The 17,661-nt window shown below is 44.3% G+C and overlaps 1 protein-coding gene across 6 annotated transcripts in view; it reads right to left on the bottom strand.

The window, feature by feature from the left end:
• Positions 1-8,941: 8,941 nt before the first annotated feature.
• Positions 8,942-17,661, bottom strand: part of HOXB3 (homeobox B3) — an 85,169-nt gene continuing 76,449 nt past the window's right edge. For all 6 annotated transcript variants that reach the window (XM_081838079.1, XM_081838082.1, XM_081838081.1 and 3 more), the window contains 2 exons: positions 15,525-16,134; positions 8,942-9,750 (listed from right to left, as the gene is read on the bottom strand). In XM_081838079.1, the coding sequence (XP_081694205.1) occupies positions 8,978-9,750; positions 15,525-16,008 (1,257 nt within the window). In that variant the 5' untranslated portion in view covers positions 16,009-16,134 and the 3' untranslated portion in view covers positions 8,942-8,977. The remainder of the gene's footprint in view (positions 9,751-15,524; positions 16,135-17,661) is intronic.

Consider the following 17,661-nt stretch of genomic DNA (forward strand, 5'->3'; position numbering starts at 1 on the left):
ATTTAGACGTTCATCAGAATTCCTAAGTGAAGATTTATTCATAGATTTGGGCCTGCTTGGTAAAGGTACAAAATCAGAAAGTTTGGAGTCTGGAAGGGGGAAAGTTGAAAGAGTGAGAAAGAGATAAAAACGAATCAAAAGGGAATTCTGAAAACCTTAGAATGCTTCTTTGAGGTTGTTTATTCAAGCTACATTTCTCTCCTTCCACAGACTTTCTAGAAAGTAAGGCTAGGAAACTACACTGAGGAGTGAATAAAAGCTTGGCAACTTTTGTCAGCTCAAACATCTGTGTGGGTGGCATTGTACAAAAACCCTAAATCTGGAGGAAATTGAGGTTTAGGAAATGTGAGAACACCCCCAAAATCTATGCATGAAGTGCTCTGAAATTTACTGTTAGTACTACTATGAGTCCTAGTTCTATCTGTTTTTGTTACAAAAATTTGAGAACTGTGTTATCTGCTGCAATCAAGAAAGTAACATTGAGAAGGTGCTGGAAAATATATTATTTTTTTAAAAAGATGTTTTGATGTGATTTGGTGGTCTTGCTGCTAGTAGTGGGAATATGGATGAAGTGCATTTTTTTGTTTCTGCTTTTCTCCCCATGCCCATTCCTTGCAAGATTTTGTGTAAAATGTGTGCAGTCAGGTTCATCCTATCACAGACTCAGCTGCTAGTGAAATAGTATGTTCCTATCTGAAGCATGCACAACCTTTCAGAGTAGTTTTATAACTTTTTTAATGCATAGTTCTCCCTAACACTCAAAGGAAGAGAATAATAGTGTTCTAATACGTTTTACCAACATCTGTAAAACTTTTGAAAGATTCTATTCCTACCATAAGATTTTGTTGCATAATCTTAAAAAAGTGTAGAGTGCAGATGATTTAAAATGGAGTGGACCACTTTTATTAGCTTACAAGGAGATTGGGGTGTGGTGAGAGAATATGGGGGAAACGGAGACAAGTTGTTTGAAATGCAATTACTCTCAAATGCTTGAGTTAAGCATACACAACCCACCACTGGAATTCTACTTTCTGTTCCATTTCCCAGGCCAAGAGCATCAGATTTCCACAGGAAATCCATCTGACTAATAAGATTTCACTTGGCTGCATTTGCACTGCCAATCCTTCAGTGCTGTCAATTGCTGACATCAGTTAAATGCCCTGAATGCTTCGGTCCATATGGGCTTCACCCACAGCATCACAGCGTAATGGGTTTTGTAGTCTTGCAGCTTTCTAAATGGACTGCAGACTACATGCACAAATGTTTCAGACACAGACATAAAGATGGATTGGTACCATGTGGTTAAAATACCACAAGCACTTGCCCTTTGCACGTGTCAGTTTTGTGAATGAGAACGAACATGGTTTGGATTGAAGGGTTTATTGGGAGGGTTTGTTTTTTAGGGAATGCACAAATATTGCAAGTGTAGTGGTGACTTGGCTGCAAAAATTCATATACAGATGGGTACAGCGGATTCACTCAAAGCATTGCTTTTGGGATGGCAATTCTAGCGTGTGTCCCCCCTCACACACATATTACTGACTCTGTTTTAATAGTCAAGTTTTGAGGTGAATCCTGGCGTATTCTTTTTCAGTGGAACCCAGAATTCATCTGAAGAACATATCAGGAAAAAAAATGTACAAGAGTGCATGTGTGGGAGGGGATACAGTATTTCAAACTGCAGATGTACTGCTGTGACATGACCTTACCTATGCATTCCCAAAAGCAGAGGCCTATTAGAACCTGGTGATAAATTAAACCTCAATTAAACTGGACATATTGGAACTTCATGTTGCAATCCTATACCACACTGACCTGGGTATAAGCCACATTTAACTCATGGCACTTACTTCTGAGTAGAAATGTATAGGACTGCACTGCTAAAGAGCTATTTCCAATGTGCGTATGTTTTTAAGAGGCTTCCTGATTTGATACATTCCCATGTCAAGCCTGCCTTAAGAACATGTGTCTCTCCCAAGCAAAAGACTTTTGAGAAACGAAAACAAACCTCATACTTACAGTGTATTAAAGCCAAATCAATTTGATTTTAGTGGAATTCCCTTTCTTTGGTGGTAGTAGCAGCACTACTACAAAACAAAAATGAGTGCTATTACTTCTTTAAATTTATTTATGGAGATAGTGTGCAAGGAACTGAGCCCTTTGGCTGGCATTACACAAACTTATTTTAAAACTATTTGAGGAAACCTTTTCACACAGGACTGAATAACAAAGATGCCAATATTTTGGCTCAGTTATATCACCCATAAAATCACATTCAGAGGAATGGGAGGAGGAGGCGGCATTACATTCTTGACTATTGTTGTTTGATCAGGTCCCAATCAAAGTTTCCACGCTCTTATGCTTTTAAATTATAGCATCAGATAATATTAAATTACTTATTGCATGGATGAACATAATCCAGCTACAGTCATGGACACAGGGGAAAGAGTGTTTCAGATTTTTTTTCTAACTAAACTGTTATTTATTATTGGTTCAAGGCTAAAATTATCAGTTAAAACTTAATATACGAAACCAAACATAAAACAAAATTAAAATAATCTTTCTTACAAAGCCCTCTGGCCTGAAGTTCTTGCCTGTCCGTGGATTCAATCTACCCATTAACTAAATGTAGGGCTACAGACCAACAATAGTTGTATGGAAGGAGAATATTTATTACACATGTGTTGCAATCCACACCCTCCCTTTCTCTAAGGTGGTCCTATTAAAGTTGATGGAACTGCTTGGGGTTTTGTTAGTTGGTATTTGTAAACACAATGAAACTCACCTATGGCATACTACCGCAGCACCTTACACCAGATAACCATGGACATAGAACAATATCCAATCATGTAGAAACAATTATTTCTCAACCCAGAAGCAATTACTCTAATGTAATCCTATAGACCTCAGTGAATAGTTGAGACATTGCATCCAGAAATCTCCATGTCTGTGACCTGATTAATGTACTCTGGGTCTAGTCTTAAACAGCATCTGTAACATGCACAATAAAGAGCAAACATGACAGCAGCCACTGGTGAAGTGCTTTCCCCTATAAAGGATCCATGCATACCCCATCACATATAACTATGCTTACCATGTGAGTTACTCTGCTGAGATGTAAAGCGAATGTTCCAGCAATTGGTGCTAATTCTACACATAAACTGGCCAACTAACATGGCAGGTGCATTTATATGTGATGGAACACATGGCCAAGGATAGTCATGTGGGGAAGGGCCATAGCACAGCGGCAGAGCATCTGCCTTGCATGCAGAACCTCCCTGGTTCAATCCCCAGCATATCCAGGTGGGGACATCTGGCTGAAGCCCTGGAGAGCCACTGCCACTCAATATAGACAATACTGAGCTAGATGGAACAATGGGTTGACTCAGAATAAGGCAGGTTCCTTTGTACTAATGACCACCGTAGCATCTATTTTGACCCTAGGTAAAGCTGAACTATGTAAACAATTTGGTTCCTTCCCACAATGTCCCTTCCCACAAGCAGCTTGCAGAAGTGGCTAGAAGTGCTGAAAAGGAGCCATGGTGATAATCCAGTCCATATGATTCCAAATTACAGAAATGACCTCTGTATCTTAAAGTTAGGATACATGGAAAACATCTCACCACTGCAATAGCAACATATGGATCAGGGCTATGACCATGACTGATGGGACCATGGCTTAGTGGTAGGGGCTGCATATTCCTTCCATAATCACTGACATTGTGAACTAACAGTATTTCAGATGGCAGAACTGGAAAAAGGCCTCTCACGAGGTTTGGAGAGGTGCTACCAGTCAGGAAGTCTGTACTGGGCTGGATAGTCTGTGTATTATATATATATATATATATATATATATATATATATATATATCCTGCACAAACCTGGTACCACTTTGATAAAACAGGATATGAAAAATCCACAATATCCAATTTATGTCAATATGCAATTATATCCTAGGGCAGGGATAAGGTACCTGTGGCCTTCCAAATGTTGTGGACTGATAGGAGTTAGCATGTGTGATGGTCAGGGTTGATGGGAACTGTAGTCCAACAGTATTAGGAGGACCACAAGTTCCCCATTATACCAGAGTAGCAAATGTATATCACAGAAGCACCAAAATGGTCAGTATCATCTATTAGACCAGCAACCTCCTGTGCCTAAAGAATTTATCTGCACTTGGGTTTCTGGTATAAGTGTAATGCTGTATAGATAGGTCAACCCAAATCCTCAGTAACTGGAGGTCATAGGCCTTGAACAAGTCCCCCTAATTTCTGAAATCCCCCACATTGTCCGTATTGCATTTCAGTTCCAAGTCTCCACATCACAAACCCAACTCCAGGGGTTCCAGAAATGAGCGTGCTTCCTCACTCCCCAACTGGGCAGAGTAGAGTCAGGAATCGATCCTCCTTCCTCTTATACAAAGGAAGCCTCCCTTAAGCAAATGGCAAAGGCTCATTCAAGGTGGAGAGGCAGAAAGAACGTGAGGGCACCAAGGGAATGAGTGACTTTCCTTCTGTACAGCACCGAGCACAGTGTTTTGCCTGGAATAAAAGAGGAGTCGTGGTGGTGGGAGCTGCCGGAGAAGGAGCAGCAACAGGGCTGGTGGTCGTAGCAGTAGGAGTAGATAGCAGACCTTCTTCTCAGTCAGAGAATGGCGGAATCTCTTCCCAGCCCTGTCCCGAGCTCTCTCTTCCACAAAGCTCCCATTTCGACCTGAATCGCTCTTACAGGCACATAAACGTGACGTTCTAATTTGACAGGCCGTTTACATTCGGTTTCCAACATCATAAAAGTTTTATGGAAACGCGCTGCTTGTAAAAATAAGTTTTCTTAAGGGTTGAGAGCATAAAATACAAATTAGCAGAGCCTTTATCTTATCTCTGTCGCTGTGGCACGTTCCCCTCCCCCCTTCTCTTTCCACGGCTGCTGCAGCATCTGCCTTCAACTCCTTTCTTGTTTTATTTAGCGATTTAATTTCACGATAGGTTCCCCCCCCCCCCGCGCGCACACACCCACCCACACCCACACCCGCTCTTAATTTCAGCCAGATAGCCCCGTGTGTGCCTTTTGTTATGATTAATCATTTTCCTTTGTTTTCATTTGAGGCCCAATGGCTGTTTAGTCTGGACGGCACGTGATCGGACCTCTTTGTATCCACAAAAGATGAGGGGTAATTTTAATTGGCGTGAGACTATTTAGAACAAGATTTTCAAAGTGGAAGGGAAAACAGGGCGGGGGGGGGGGAGGAGAGAGAGAGACAAGGCGGAGATCGGGGGAGCTGGAGAAGAAATGAACCCCCTAGCGATTAACTTTTTAAGTAAACACAATCATCTAGGAGAAAGTGCTCGGATTTTATAAGCTGTAAAAATAAAGCAGCGACAGTCATAACCTAAGGGAGAAGCGGGAGAGAAGGAAATAGATAAATGTCTTTCTCGTTAATGTCTGAAAAAATTAGAAATGAAACGTGTTGTTCTCTTTTCCACCCCCCCTCCCCTATCTGACAGCTCCAAAGCATTTTTTTCTTCTTCTGCCTGTTTTCAAACCCGACCAATGGAACAACAGCCAATTAAGAACAGAAAGTTTATTCAAGAATTGTTCAACAGACAACCCTTAAGGAAATAAATAAAGTTATCTACTGTAAAGAACAAAGAAAGATGTTTCAAAAAAGAGGAGGAGGGCGTGGTGGTGGAGGAGGAAGAGGAGAAAGGAAGGAAGGGTTTAGCTAGTTCTTCTAACTGAGGACTATACAATTACAGCCTGGCTCGGATTTCATGCCTCCAGTAGAACTAAACACATTATTTTAAGTACGCAGGTAACTACTGGCTTTCCCCTAAATTACAATAACTAAAAAAAGAAAGAGAAAAGGAAAAAACTGGTTGTACAATGACAAGGAAAAAACACCATATTCCTTTATAACAAGTAAATACTAAAAAAAAAAAGTACATATTTTTCTTATAAATACATAAATGTTGGGGATAAATAATACAAAACCAACAAAAGGGGAAAAAATAGTTTAAAACTGGCTATAACCAATAAATATATAATATATATATATTTATATATATGAATGTTCACCGGAACACGCGCACACACCCCATTGAAAGACGTCTCCAATGGGTGTCCTTCAAAAAGTTGGTATATATACCCATTAAAATGTAAACTCTAAGTGCAAGAAGGATGCCAGGCCAAAGAGGAAGCGCCAGGAAACACGCCCCCTCCCCACAGGGCCATTTCCTTCCGCTTCCGTTTGGAGGACATAACAGTTTCTGCTCAAATATACCCTGTTTTCACGTTCAAGAAAAGAGACGCAAAGGAACGCAAGACGCCTTAGAGGTGAGGCTCCCCCGACCCATAGCGAACCCCAAAGAAACGGGGGGAGGCCACCACTTCGCAAGGAAGTAAGGGAGGAAGTAAGGAAGGTCTCTCTATTTTTTTTTCTTCATCATGTCGCCCCCTTGTACATTTTGCACAAAAAAACCCTGTTTTCTTTTTTAAGCCCAGTTTTGCTGTATAAATTAGTTTGCAAAAGGGCACCTCGCTTTTCTCTCTCTCCCCCTCCCCCAGCCCTGGACGGAGGTAGTGGGGATCCAAGGAGAGGCGCATAGGTAGCCCTAAAGAATTGGCAAGGGTGGTGTTTTTAGATAATGGGGCTGTAGGGTGGGCGGAGGAAAGGGGTCAAGAGAGCCAGCTTAGGAGGGAAAATTCAACAGTTTGTATGTGGTGGAGATGAGTAGGGACTGGAAGACTTCAGGAAGGCGGTTTCCCACTTAACGTCTTAGACTTTTTTCTTTTCAAAGAAACCCTTTTGCGGTTAGCTGTGGGGTGGGGGGCGGAAGCGACTTCTTTTAAGAAGAATTGGTGTATTCACGATCTACTACGACCACAATTTGTTGTGCATGTTGTATGCTTGCTTTTTTTTAAACCCTTAAAATAAAGGAAAGAAATTAAACTATCTGTTTCGTTTGATTCTTCCATTCCTCCCCGCCCCCGCAAAATAAATAAATAAAAATCAGCTCCATTTTTTCTACATTCAAAATATTTGTGTCGAAACCCCAGGACCAAAATTAGTTGAAAATGCAAATTGAGAATGGATGTATTGACTTGGATTTGAAAAGTGTATTGTAAGTGGGGGTTAAATTCACTGGTGAGCGCCCCCCCCCAAGTTCATTGCTCCATATCAACTGGCCTTGCTGTCTGATATCTATGTATCTAAATCTGTACCTTATTGTCTCTACAACATCTACTTAGTAGTCTAAGATTGTAGATAAATGCATTTCTCTCCCCTGAATGGGTTTTTATTACAATTTGTGGTGCAATCCTACATGCGCCTACCCAGAATTCCCAGTGAATTCAATGAGATTTACTTCCAGGTAAGCATATACTGTATAAGAGAGCAGCCTGAATGGTTACTCTGGGAAGAGTATTCTTATGGACACAATGCCAAAAAGGAGCAGAAAGTCTGTGAGTTCCATTTCCATGATCTGCAGCAGCATTCCGCCTCCATTGTGTCCATCAACTCCAACGCTTTCAATAAGTGTTATTGCCAAAGCAAGCACTTTGAGGACTGACATCTGTAGGATAATCTTGAGCAACCTATTTTAATCAGTTTCATCTGTATTAAAGGAAAGGAGCTACATCAATTTATACCAATAAATTATTCTGCCGGCTTTTTTATGGTCTGCCTAGGGCATATACACAAGGCCACACATTTTTCATTGGGAGTAACTGGCAGTGACAACATTTGGTATGTCACTCCACCCACCCATGATCCTGAAAGGGGGAGGGGGAGGCGAGTTCTTTGCCACCCGGGGAGTTACACACCAAAGGGTGGTTTCAAGAGGTGGGCTTGGAGTCCTGGTTTTGTGGCATGCAGGACTCAGTCTTGGGGTTGCTCTGCGGGGGGTGGGGTGGTGTGAAAGTTTGCTACTGTTGCTTGGCTACAAGCCTTATAAACACACACACAACCATAAATGCTCTAGCTTGGAAGTCTTGCTGGTCTCAGTGGAACGTCTTTCCAACTGAGGATGCTTAAAATGTAGATTTACTTGGGAGCAGTAAGAGTAATTCTACAGTAAAAGAACTAGGTGGGTGAACTACACCACTTCAAACTGCATATGGGGAATTGCATTTTAAAATGCTCCCTCATTTAAGATAGATACACTCCCTGTATGTAGAAATCTAGCATGTCAGGAATATGTGCTAGTTCACTGCAGGCAGGGTTTAATTTTAAACTTTTTTGGGGGGGCAGGAGCATTTAATAAAAATGATCCACACACACCCCTGCAGTTTGAAAAGCTACTGTCCAGAACCCTGCCACCTCAGTCTACTCACTGAAGAAAGAAGATTCCTCCCTGAGAAACCTCGCTGAGTTCACAACATTCGATTTAAGTGATGGCCATCAGCTGGACTTAATTGAAACTAGGGTCCTTTAAGGCCCAGTCAAGGGATCTGCTTCCTCCCCCACTCCCCCCCCCTTTTAACACGAGGGCTCACATTCGGAAGTTGCCAAGGACTTTGTGCTGTATGTGCAGAGTGCATTTTGCCCCACCCTCAGGAAACACAAGCCCCTCCTCCACGCACCCCAGTTCTAAGGATGGGATTGGCCGAAAGGTTCCCAAATCAAATGACGTGACCGGCAGGCGAGCTGCTTAGCTCCTTGCCCCTAGAAAGCCAATACTCCGCCCCCCATCTACATCGACTCTCGCCTGCTCCTCTTGCGGGGTGTGGGGGGCAATAGTAGGCTGGGGCAGAAGGAAGGAAGAGGCAGGAGGTAACCCTTCTGATTTGCAGGGCGCATCTAAAGGGTTTCCTAAAGGGTTTCAACACAAATACTTTTTGTTTGTTTGTTCCTTTAAGAGAGAGAGAGAGAGCTCACCAACACAACCAACAAACCGATCCACCCCACCCAGCCACCCCCGCCACGTCCGAGTTGTCTGTTAACTCCCACCCCCCCCCCACCCGATCTGGCCCCTCCTCGTCACAGATGGGTCAGTTTGGGCGCCTCTTGGATTCTACCCTGAGTCGAAGCGTGGTGGGTGGAAAGGTCTGTGTAAGTCGGGTGGGACTCGCAAGGTCCATGGTGCTGGTTGGAGCCCATTTGGGGGGGCCCCCCGTTGTACTCCATGCTGGCTGGCTGGTGATGCTGGAGGGGGTTCAGCCCGTAAAGCGACGGGGCGGAGTTGGGCATGGAGTCCACGTAGTTCCCGCCCACGTACACGGGGCTGCCTTGCATATTGGGGGGCCCGTATCCGCCTCCCCCGTTACCCTGTAAGACGTGCGGGTCGTACTCCGGCGGCGCCGTGTTGGCGTACTTCTGTTGGGTGGGGCAGCTTTTGATGGGGTTTTGGTAGGCAGTGGGCATGGCGTAGGCATTCTGGTGGGGTTTGCTGAAGGAGGGCGGAGACGGGGCGTCGTAGTTCGAGGTCATGGGGTGCAGGGCGCCCAGGAAGCCCGCCGAGGACTGCATGGCTTGCGGGGGGCTCCCCGTCGGGGATGGGCCCCCGGAAGAGGAGCCCAAGCCTTTCGACTTCTGATCCTTCTTGTACTTCATTCTCCGGTTCTGGAACCAGATCTTGATCTGCCTCTCGCTGAGGTTCAACAGGTTGGCCATCTCCACCCGTCGGGGCCGGCACAGGTATCGGTTGAAATGGAATTCCTTCTCCAGCTCGACGAGCTGGGCGCTGGTGTAGGCCGTGCGGGCTCTCTTGGAAGCCGAGTTGCCCGGAGGGCTTTTCTCGCCGCTGCAGCTTTCTGGAGAGGAGGTCGGGAAATGAAATCAGAGATAATTACTTACATGCAGAAAATTGAATGCACAGGCCTCTTAATAAATCCTCCAACAGGCGAGAAGACTTGCAGCCTCCCCTCCTCCTTCCATTTCCCCCACTCCATAATCATGTCGTTTATTAAGAGTTCTGTTCTCCAAAGCTGCCCCCTCGCTTTATGAAAATTTGATCATGTCATGCAGAAAAGGAATCCGAGGCTATTTATTTGGGAGTCGATTATTTTGAAGCAGACCCTTTCAAAGGAAATTACGCCTGGCAAGTGGGCAGTGTTTGGAAAGCAAAATTAATCAGGCGCTCCTGTACACAGGCCTGCAGTGTCAGTGTCCTTGTTATTCTACGTGATTTAAACAAGCCCACAAAAGCACATGCACCCTTCTACATACGTGTGTAAGGCGCAGATGTCAGTATATGCTTGCCAAAGGGCTTCTCTGTCTCTCTTACACACACACACACACACACACACACACACACACACACTATGCTCAATCTAGTGGGCAGGACTCTTGTGCAAGCTTTCTTTCACTGCAATGGAGGTCTATGAACTGCCTGCTGGGTTGTGCTCCATGTGTTCCTACAACCAAAACTGAAATTTGGAACCTCTTTCCTACGCCAAACATTCAATAAATAACAGAGTGCCTCTGAGCATGTGCAGAGGGCCTTTTTCTATCACTAACTAAAACCAACATCAGAGATGAGGGGGAGCTTTCAGGGGCAGGATTCATCCTTTTCATACAGACCAGAATCCCAATACATCTCCTTTTTAAAAGAGAAAGCATTCCTGGGAGGGGGGAGTTTTGCATCTGAGTCCAGTGCTGTGGATTGCAGCCTGGCTGCAGGAAGTAAAATCGAGTGTAAATCAGTGGAGCACAGGCCTAGTTCAATGTAGTGGTAGAATCTTGATGTAATGCAACTACATCAGGTTTTGCAACTGCATACTGCAGTTTGGAGTGCCATTTATTGTTAATTGCCTTCAAGGAAACTCACTACAGTGGTACCTCGGGTTAAGAACTTAATTCGTTCTGGAGGTCCATTCTTAACCTGAAACTGTTCTTAACCTGAGGTACCACTTTAGCTAATGGGGCCTCCCACTGCCGCTGCACAATTTCTGTTCTCATCCTGATGCAAAGTTCTTAACCCAAGGTACTATTTCTGGGTTAGTGGAATCTATAACCTGAAGCGTCTGTAACCTGAAGCGTCTGTAACCCGAGGTACCACTGTACAGGGGGAAAAATGTGTTGAAGGTTCTAGCCCATTCTGCCTATTACTATGCTAGTTCTTGGCATGCATGAAGATTATGTAAGCAAGCAGTTGCAAAAAAATGTACAAAAATCGCACATTTTCTGAAGTAGGGCAGTCCATTTTATTACCTCAGAAGTACCACCTCATTCTACTGCATGTGTACTTTTCAACTTTTTTTTGAGAGAACTGCATATAAGATAAATATACCCAAAGATGTCTGTATCTGTTATTTATATGTGTGTGTGTGCCTGTACCTCTAATATATATCTACATGCATGTATTGTGGTTCATTGCTCACTTAGCAACTTAGGTCTATATTGACTACATGATGTTTGTGACATTCACAGGACTATAAATGTGGGGTGCATTATTACTAGAGCAGTCAAGTACAACATTTCCCTGTTGCCTAGAATGGACACACAGGGGAATGTGGCTCCAGACAGGAACCACTTCCTGTCATACCTGCTCTGGAGCTTCCTACCCCTGTGTGTGACCAGGTAGATGGGCGTGACCCTAGCTGACCAGATAAAAGGACTGGTCACACAACCATCTCTCTCTTGGACTCTTACTTTCTTACTCTTGGACTCTCACTCTCCTGGCTCTTAGCCAGTGCATGACTCAAACGTCACATAGGATGTAGCCCACAAGCAGTAAGTCTGAGATGTAGCTCAGACTTCTTTTTACTGTAACCACAAGATAAAGCCTGGCTTCAGATTACTGCTGTGAACTGGATGTGAGTAAAACTTTATTCTTACTTTTAAAGAAGACTGTGTTGTGTTGTTATTATTTTAAGAGGGAAATAAAGGGGACACATACCACAAACAAGCCAGACTTGACAAGCCAGACTGGATTACTTAATTAAAGGATTCTAACAAATCATCAACTGGCTTCTAATAAGTTGCACAGGGAATGTGCTCTGCTGTTTACTCACTAGCGTGAGTGAGGAGGGATAATATCAAAACAATATATCCTCTCCTACCTTCCTTAACATTCACACAGTAAAGAATGCCAACCATTTTTTGAACATTGAGAAGAAATGTGGAAATGTAATATTTTAAGGGATATGTTTTATAAATGGCAGAAAGATTCTTCTATCATTTACAGTGGTACCTCGGGTTACAGACGCTTCAGGTTACAGGCTCCGCTAACCCAGAAATAGTACCTCGGGTTAAGAACTTTGCTTCAGGATGAGAACAGAAATCGTGCGGCGGCAGCAGGAGACCCCATTAGCTAAAGTGGTACCTCAGGTTAAGAACAGTTTCAGGTTAAGAACGGACCTCCAGAACGAATTAAGTTCTTAACCCAAGGTACCACTGTACTCGGAAGGGAAACAGTAGAAGCTGGGAGAAATTCGTGTGTTCATCATCCAGTGATTGCAACATGGTGTATGAAACAATCTTTGTAGATCAGAAGCTGGGATTTCATATAATCTCATCAAAGGTATTTCCTTAAGAAATGCGTTTTCACATTCAGGAGTAAGGCATGCAGTGATGTGTTATCAACTGGTGTGCATGCATGTGGGAATCAGTGAAACTTCGAATGCACTGTGATTTTAAAGAAAGTGGGCTGGATCCACACAAAGTTAGTTGCACATAAAATGCAGTCCTAACCTTGTCCACTCAGAAGAAAATCCTATTGAATTAAATGGGGCTTACTCCCAGGTAAGTGGGGTTAGTATTGCAGTCTTAGTTCTCATTGAAATCAATGGGAGAAGGTACTCACAACTTACCAAGCTCTTACTGATTTCCATGAGAAATGGGGCATTTACTTAGAATTCCTGAGCGCTTGTCTGTTTCCAGGTAAGTGCATTTCACAGTCAGAAACATCACTTATTTGCTTTGGATTGTTCTGTTTATCATTGGCATCTTGTCTAAGGCAGATCAGCTTCAGAATGCTTGATATCTGCTTGTCTCCTTAAATGCTTTTTCCTTCCGCACAGATGATATAGGCAAATTTCGTCAGCCCCAGAGCCATAGTATAAGATTTACTCATGAATAAAAAGAGGTTGTGAGTTTGCAAACTATGTAACAACCAAAATAATATCGCTTCTTTGTAGGCCCAAATTATACTTCAAATTGGCTGCAGCCTTAATTCAGGCAGTAATCCAGTTCTGTGCACTTTGTGCAATGGCAATACTTTGTTTTATACAAATTGTGCACACAAATTGCATGGTATACACTGCACCCATTTCACTACTAGAGCATGTTATGCACAGGAACTTTGCATGGAAAACTGGTTAAGATAGTCCAATAAAACAAATCCTTTTCACTCAGGAAGAGTGGACTGTGTGGTCCAGCATTCTCTTCTCACAGTTGTGGGATATCTAAAATAAGGCAGTCAAAACCAACAACTTCTGATTGCTAGAAAGGCACACAGACAGAGGAAGTTGGATCTCAGAGTCTACAGGAAATTCTCCCTGTGAGAGCCACTCCCACTGTCCAGCCAGGTAAAGGGGCACAACCTTCTCTCTCTCTCTCTCTCTCTCTCTCTCTGATCTCTGCTATCTGATCTCTTCCCTTTGATGCTTCATCAGTGACTAGGGATGCAAGACGTGCTGAGTCTGAATCACAGCTCAGATTCCAAATCTAATCTAAACTATAATATATGTCTGTAGCTACATTTTAAGCCTGCCTCAAGACTGCTACTGTGAAACTAAGTGAGTAAATCTATCTTTACTTACTGTTTTGCATGTTTATTGTTTTAAGAAGAAGAAAGGGGGGAAATAACAGGAAATCCAGTCTGCAGTAAAGCATCCTGAATTACTTAAATTAAAAGGCTAAAGCTAGCTTCCTTATTTTTTGCTGACAAAGGGATGTACTCTGCCAAACTCACAAAGGGATGTACTCTGCCAAACTCTAAGAAATATATCCTCTTTTATTTTCCATACTCATCCCTACAACAGTGGCCAGTCAGATTCCTGTAGGGAACTCACAAGCAGGACAAATAAATCAATTCCCAAATAAGAGCCATATCCTAAGTTTGCTTAGAAGTAGGTTCCACTGAAGTCACTCACACTTCTTTCCAAGTTAATATCCTTAGAATTCTGACATATATATCCTAAGGATGGTATCCAGAGTGATGCAGCTGTTTTGTCCTATATAAAACCTGCTGTCTTTAATACGTCTTTCATCAAAATATCAAGAGAGACAGGGGGAAAAGCCATTTTGCCTGAGTATGGTATAACAGTAGCCTTTAGCACTGCAACAAATCAGTTACTCTCTGGCTGGTATTAGTGAGCATCCATGCTAAGCCAATGAGATATAAAATGGAGAACATCACACTTCTTGGGCTTTGATGAAAACACATTTTGTCAGGGATAAAAACCAGGCTTTGAGCCAATGACAGCCAGACTTTGCAAGGGACCGAGAGTAGGAATGAGATGGCAGAGTCCTGAGGTGATGGAACAGACTGCAACACTTCAGCATGCAAGCCAGGGATCAGACTTTAGGTCAACAACAACAACTCATTGCAAGGAAGAAAGGAAGGCTAAAACCTTTCTCCTCCACCTGCTTTTAATTTCTGCGCAGTTTTAAAAAAACAAGCGCAGAAAACCTTCCAAAATGTTCCTCCCACCTGTAGCCCAAAGTGGCACAACTCTATCTCACCACATCTCTCTGCTGCATATGTAGACTAGCCCTGAGTTCAGCAACTGGCATCCATGCGAGCCAATTTCACCTGGCATAGAAGCAGAGTGCTTTCGACCACAGCCTGGTTATCACTGTCACTTGGGTCAGACACTGTGTGTGGTGGCGGCGGCGGAACTAGCCCAGACTGGCTTTAATATCCAGATGACCCTCAAAGCCATGACCTTCTTTGAGAGACTGGAGACCCCATGCAACTTTCTGAGCTATGGACGCATGTAGGCAAAGTAAGTCTCCCTATCCCCTTTCTTTGCTCTTTTGACTTCCTTGCACACTCCAGAAGCCCATTTCTCATACCACCAACACTCCTCCTATTGCCTGCCACCCTCACCCCATCCCAGTCTAAGCCTTGAGGCCACTCCCCACTTCTACATCAACTTCCTCCTTCCGGTTCAGGGTCTTTAGCAGGCCTAGCACCGCTTTTTGGAGCCACCAATGTCTTGCTCCTCCTCTAGGTCTTAACCTACCCCTGGCTCTTTATATGCCAAGCAGGGACCTTTGCATAATCCCTGCCTTGGCAGTGACTCACAGTAACCCATTTGGAACCTGCCATCATCATCATCATCATCATTATTATTATTATTATTATTATTATTATTATTATTATTATTATTATTATTTTGTGGCTCTTTGTACAGCTGCAATTAGTTGATGTGGACTCCGAGCCCCTCTCCTTCCAATGGGCCTTGCCCTTTGGATCGCATGCATCAACGTATACTTTCAGCACCCCCACCTTCCTCCAGATAGGAAGTTTTGGACACCGGCCTCCTTCCCTGTCCAGCCTGGCCCCGCTGCGCCCCTGCACCTGTGTGTGCGTGTGTGTCTTTTGCACATTGGTGGTGGATATTCCAAAAGCAGATACCTGCGCTGGGGGAGCTGTTTTTCTGCTTGGAGTTTTGCCTCGACTCTTTCATCCAGGGGAAAATCTGTTTGGCGAGAGCGGCGTTACTAGAGCCCAGGCTGGCTTTGCTGGGGGCGCTTTTGACCCCCCCAGGCTGGCTGTGGTTATTGCTGCTGCTGCCGCCCCCGTTGTTGCTGCTGCTGCTGCTGCTGCTGTTGGTGGCGGTGATAGGATTGGGGGGTGGCGAGACGGGCGGGGGCGGGTGGTGCTCCTGAGGCAGGCTGGGGCGCATGCAGCTCCCGTTCAGGTCTTTCGTTTTGGCCAGAGGGGAGGCGTTGCCGAGGGACTGGAGGGTGCAGGCCGGCCTCTGGTAGTCGTGGCTCTCCACGTGAGCCGCAGGCTGGAAGGGCTGCGGCGCAGGGCCCTCGTAGCCGAACCCATTGGCTCCCTGGTAGGAGTAGCCCCCGAAGAGCGTGGAGGTGTCGTAGTAGGTTGTTTTCTGCATCGCTGGGGCTCCCCGAGGTTCTCGCGCGCTGCTACCAGGCTCTGGCTGACCCCCTCATGGAAGGACATTGGCACCCCCAAGGTCACGTGGTGAGGAGGCCTTCCCCGGTGTCTTTTGCAAGCTGACCTGAAAGGTTAGAAAGGCACACACAATAAGACGGCACGGCCTATGAATCCATCTTGGTCATTGAAAAGCCTCGTGACATGAATAGCTCGGGCTGCTGCGCGCGAGGGGAGCGGAGAGCAGATGCTCCCCGGGCGCTCCTGGGCGCGCCTCTCGGCGAGCCCCTTCTCCCCTGGAGCAGCCTCGCCAACTATTCCAGGACAAAACACAGAGAAGGGGAAAGGGGCTCCTCAGGCCCGCTTGGATCACTAAAACCGACCCCTGAGCAGTATTGTCCTTTTGTTCTTTCCAATTGGGTTGGTATTGTTCAAGAACCATTGCTGAGATAGGGATAGAAATCTTCCAACGGGGGGAGAGATGATTTCTTATAGGCCATTCAGTCTAACTCTCTAAGGTGTGCACATAGGTGCCTGCCTGCATACATAACATTGTCAATATCCACACACACATTCATACAGGAAGAAGTCGACATAGTTCGCCGCGCGCACCCCCACTCGTAAGAAAACAATAGAGACTTGGCTTTCTCCACGCGAATCTCAAGCCCGTCAATTTCTGTGGGTGAAAGCTCCAAAAGAGAAGCCCGAGCAGAAATAAAACCCGGCTGGGAAGTAAAAGTCCCATCGGGGCTGACTCCCAGATAAGCAAAGTGCAAGTTTGAGATGTGAAGTCACTTGGTAGATCCATACTGGAAAGGTTTCTTCTGTACCGGTGGTATCATTTTTATATCTATCCACACACACAAACACATTGTATGCATGCAATTATCAAGTTCTTCTAAGCTGAATTCGTATTATCATTGAATATTCTCCTGCTATGATTCCCACCCCAACAAGGAACCTCAGAAAAATAATATAAAGTGTACAAGTATAGATTGGGTAATAGGATTTTTAAAAAATCACTGTTACCTTAAAATTGATCAGGATCCATGTTTTTAAATCAACATTTTAATGTTAAACATAAAACTGAACTCAGCTTCTGACATTCCGCCAAATGGTCCGTCCACTTGCAGCATAAGGCTAGGCATGATTACTCAGAAGTAAGTCTCAGTGTGCTCAAGGGGGCTTACTCCCAGGAAAGTGTAAATATAGAAGTGCCGCGTTAGTGCGCTGAATTTAGAGAGCTGGGAACATTGTCAGATTTAGAGACCTGTGCTGAATTCTTTGATGTTGGCGCTTTTGATACTGTTTTCCACGTTGTTTTTGCAACTCTTGTTACAGTTTGGAAACAGGCTCTAGAATCCACTCTACCCTGCAAGCCCTTGACAAATCTGGTTTAGTTGCGACTCCCAAGGTGCTAGTCCGGTGTGTGTTTGTGTGTGTGTGTGTGTGTGTGTGTGTGTGTGTGTATCAGCTTCCTTCTATGGCTTCTCATCCTTTCTTTAAACAAAATAAAACACAACCCAGTTTTGCCACCAGGCCATTTGGTTCTCTTGATTTTCTTTCCCTTTAACTTTTATGTTTGGTTTGTCCTCCCTTTATTTAGGGGTGGGAGGGGAAAATTCCTTCCTCAAAAAAAAAAAAAAAGGATGTA

Source organism: Podarcis erhardii, assembly GCF_964252035.2.
Source record: "Podarcis erhardii genome assembly, chromosome: 13".
Classification (NCBI taxonomy): domain Eukaryota; kingdom Metazoa; phylum Chordata; class Lepidosauria; order Squamata; family Lacertidae; genus Podarcis; species Podarcis erhardii.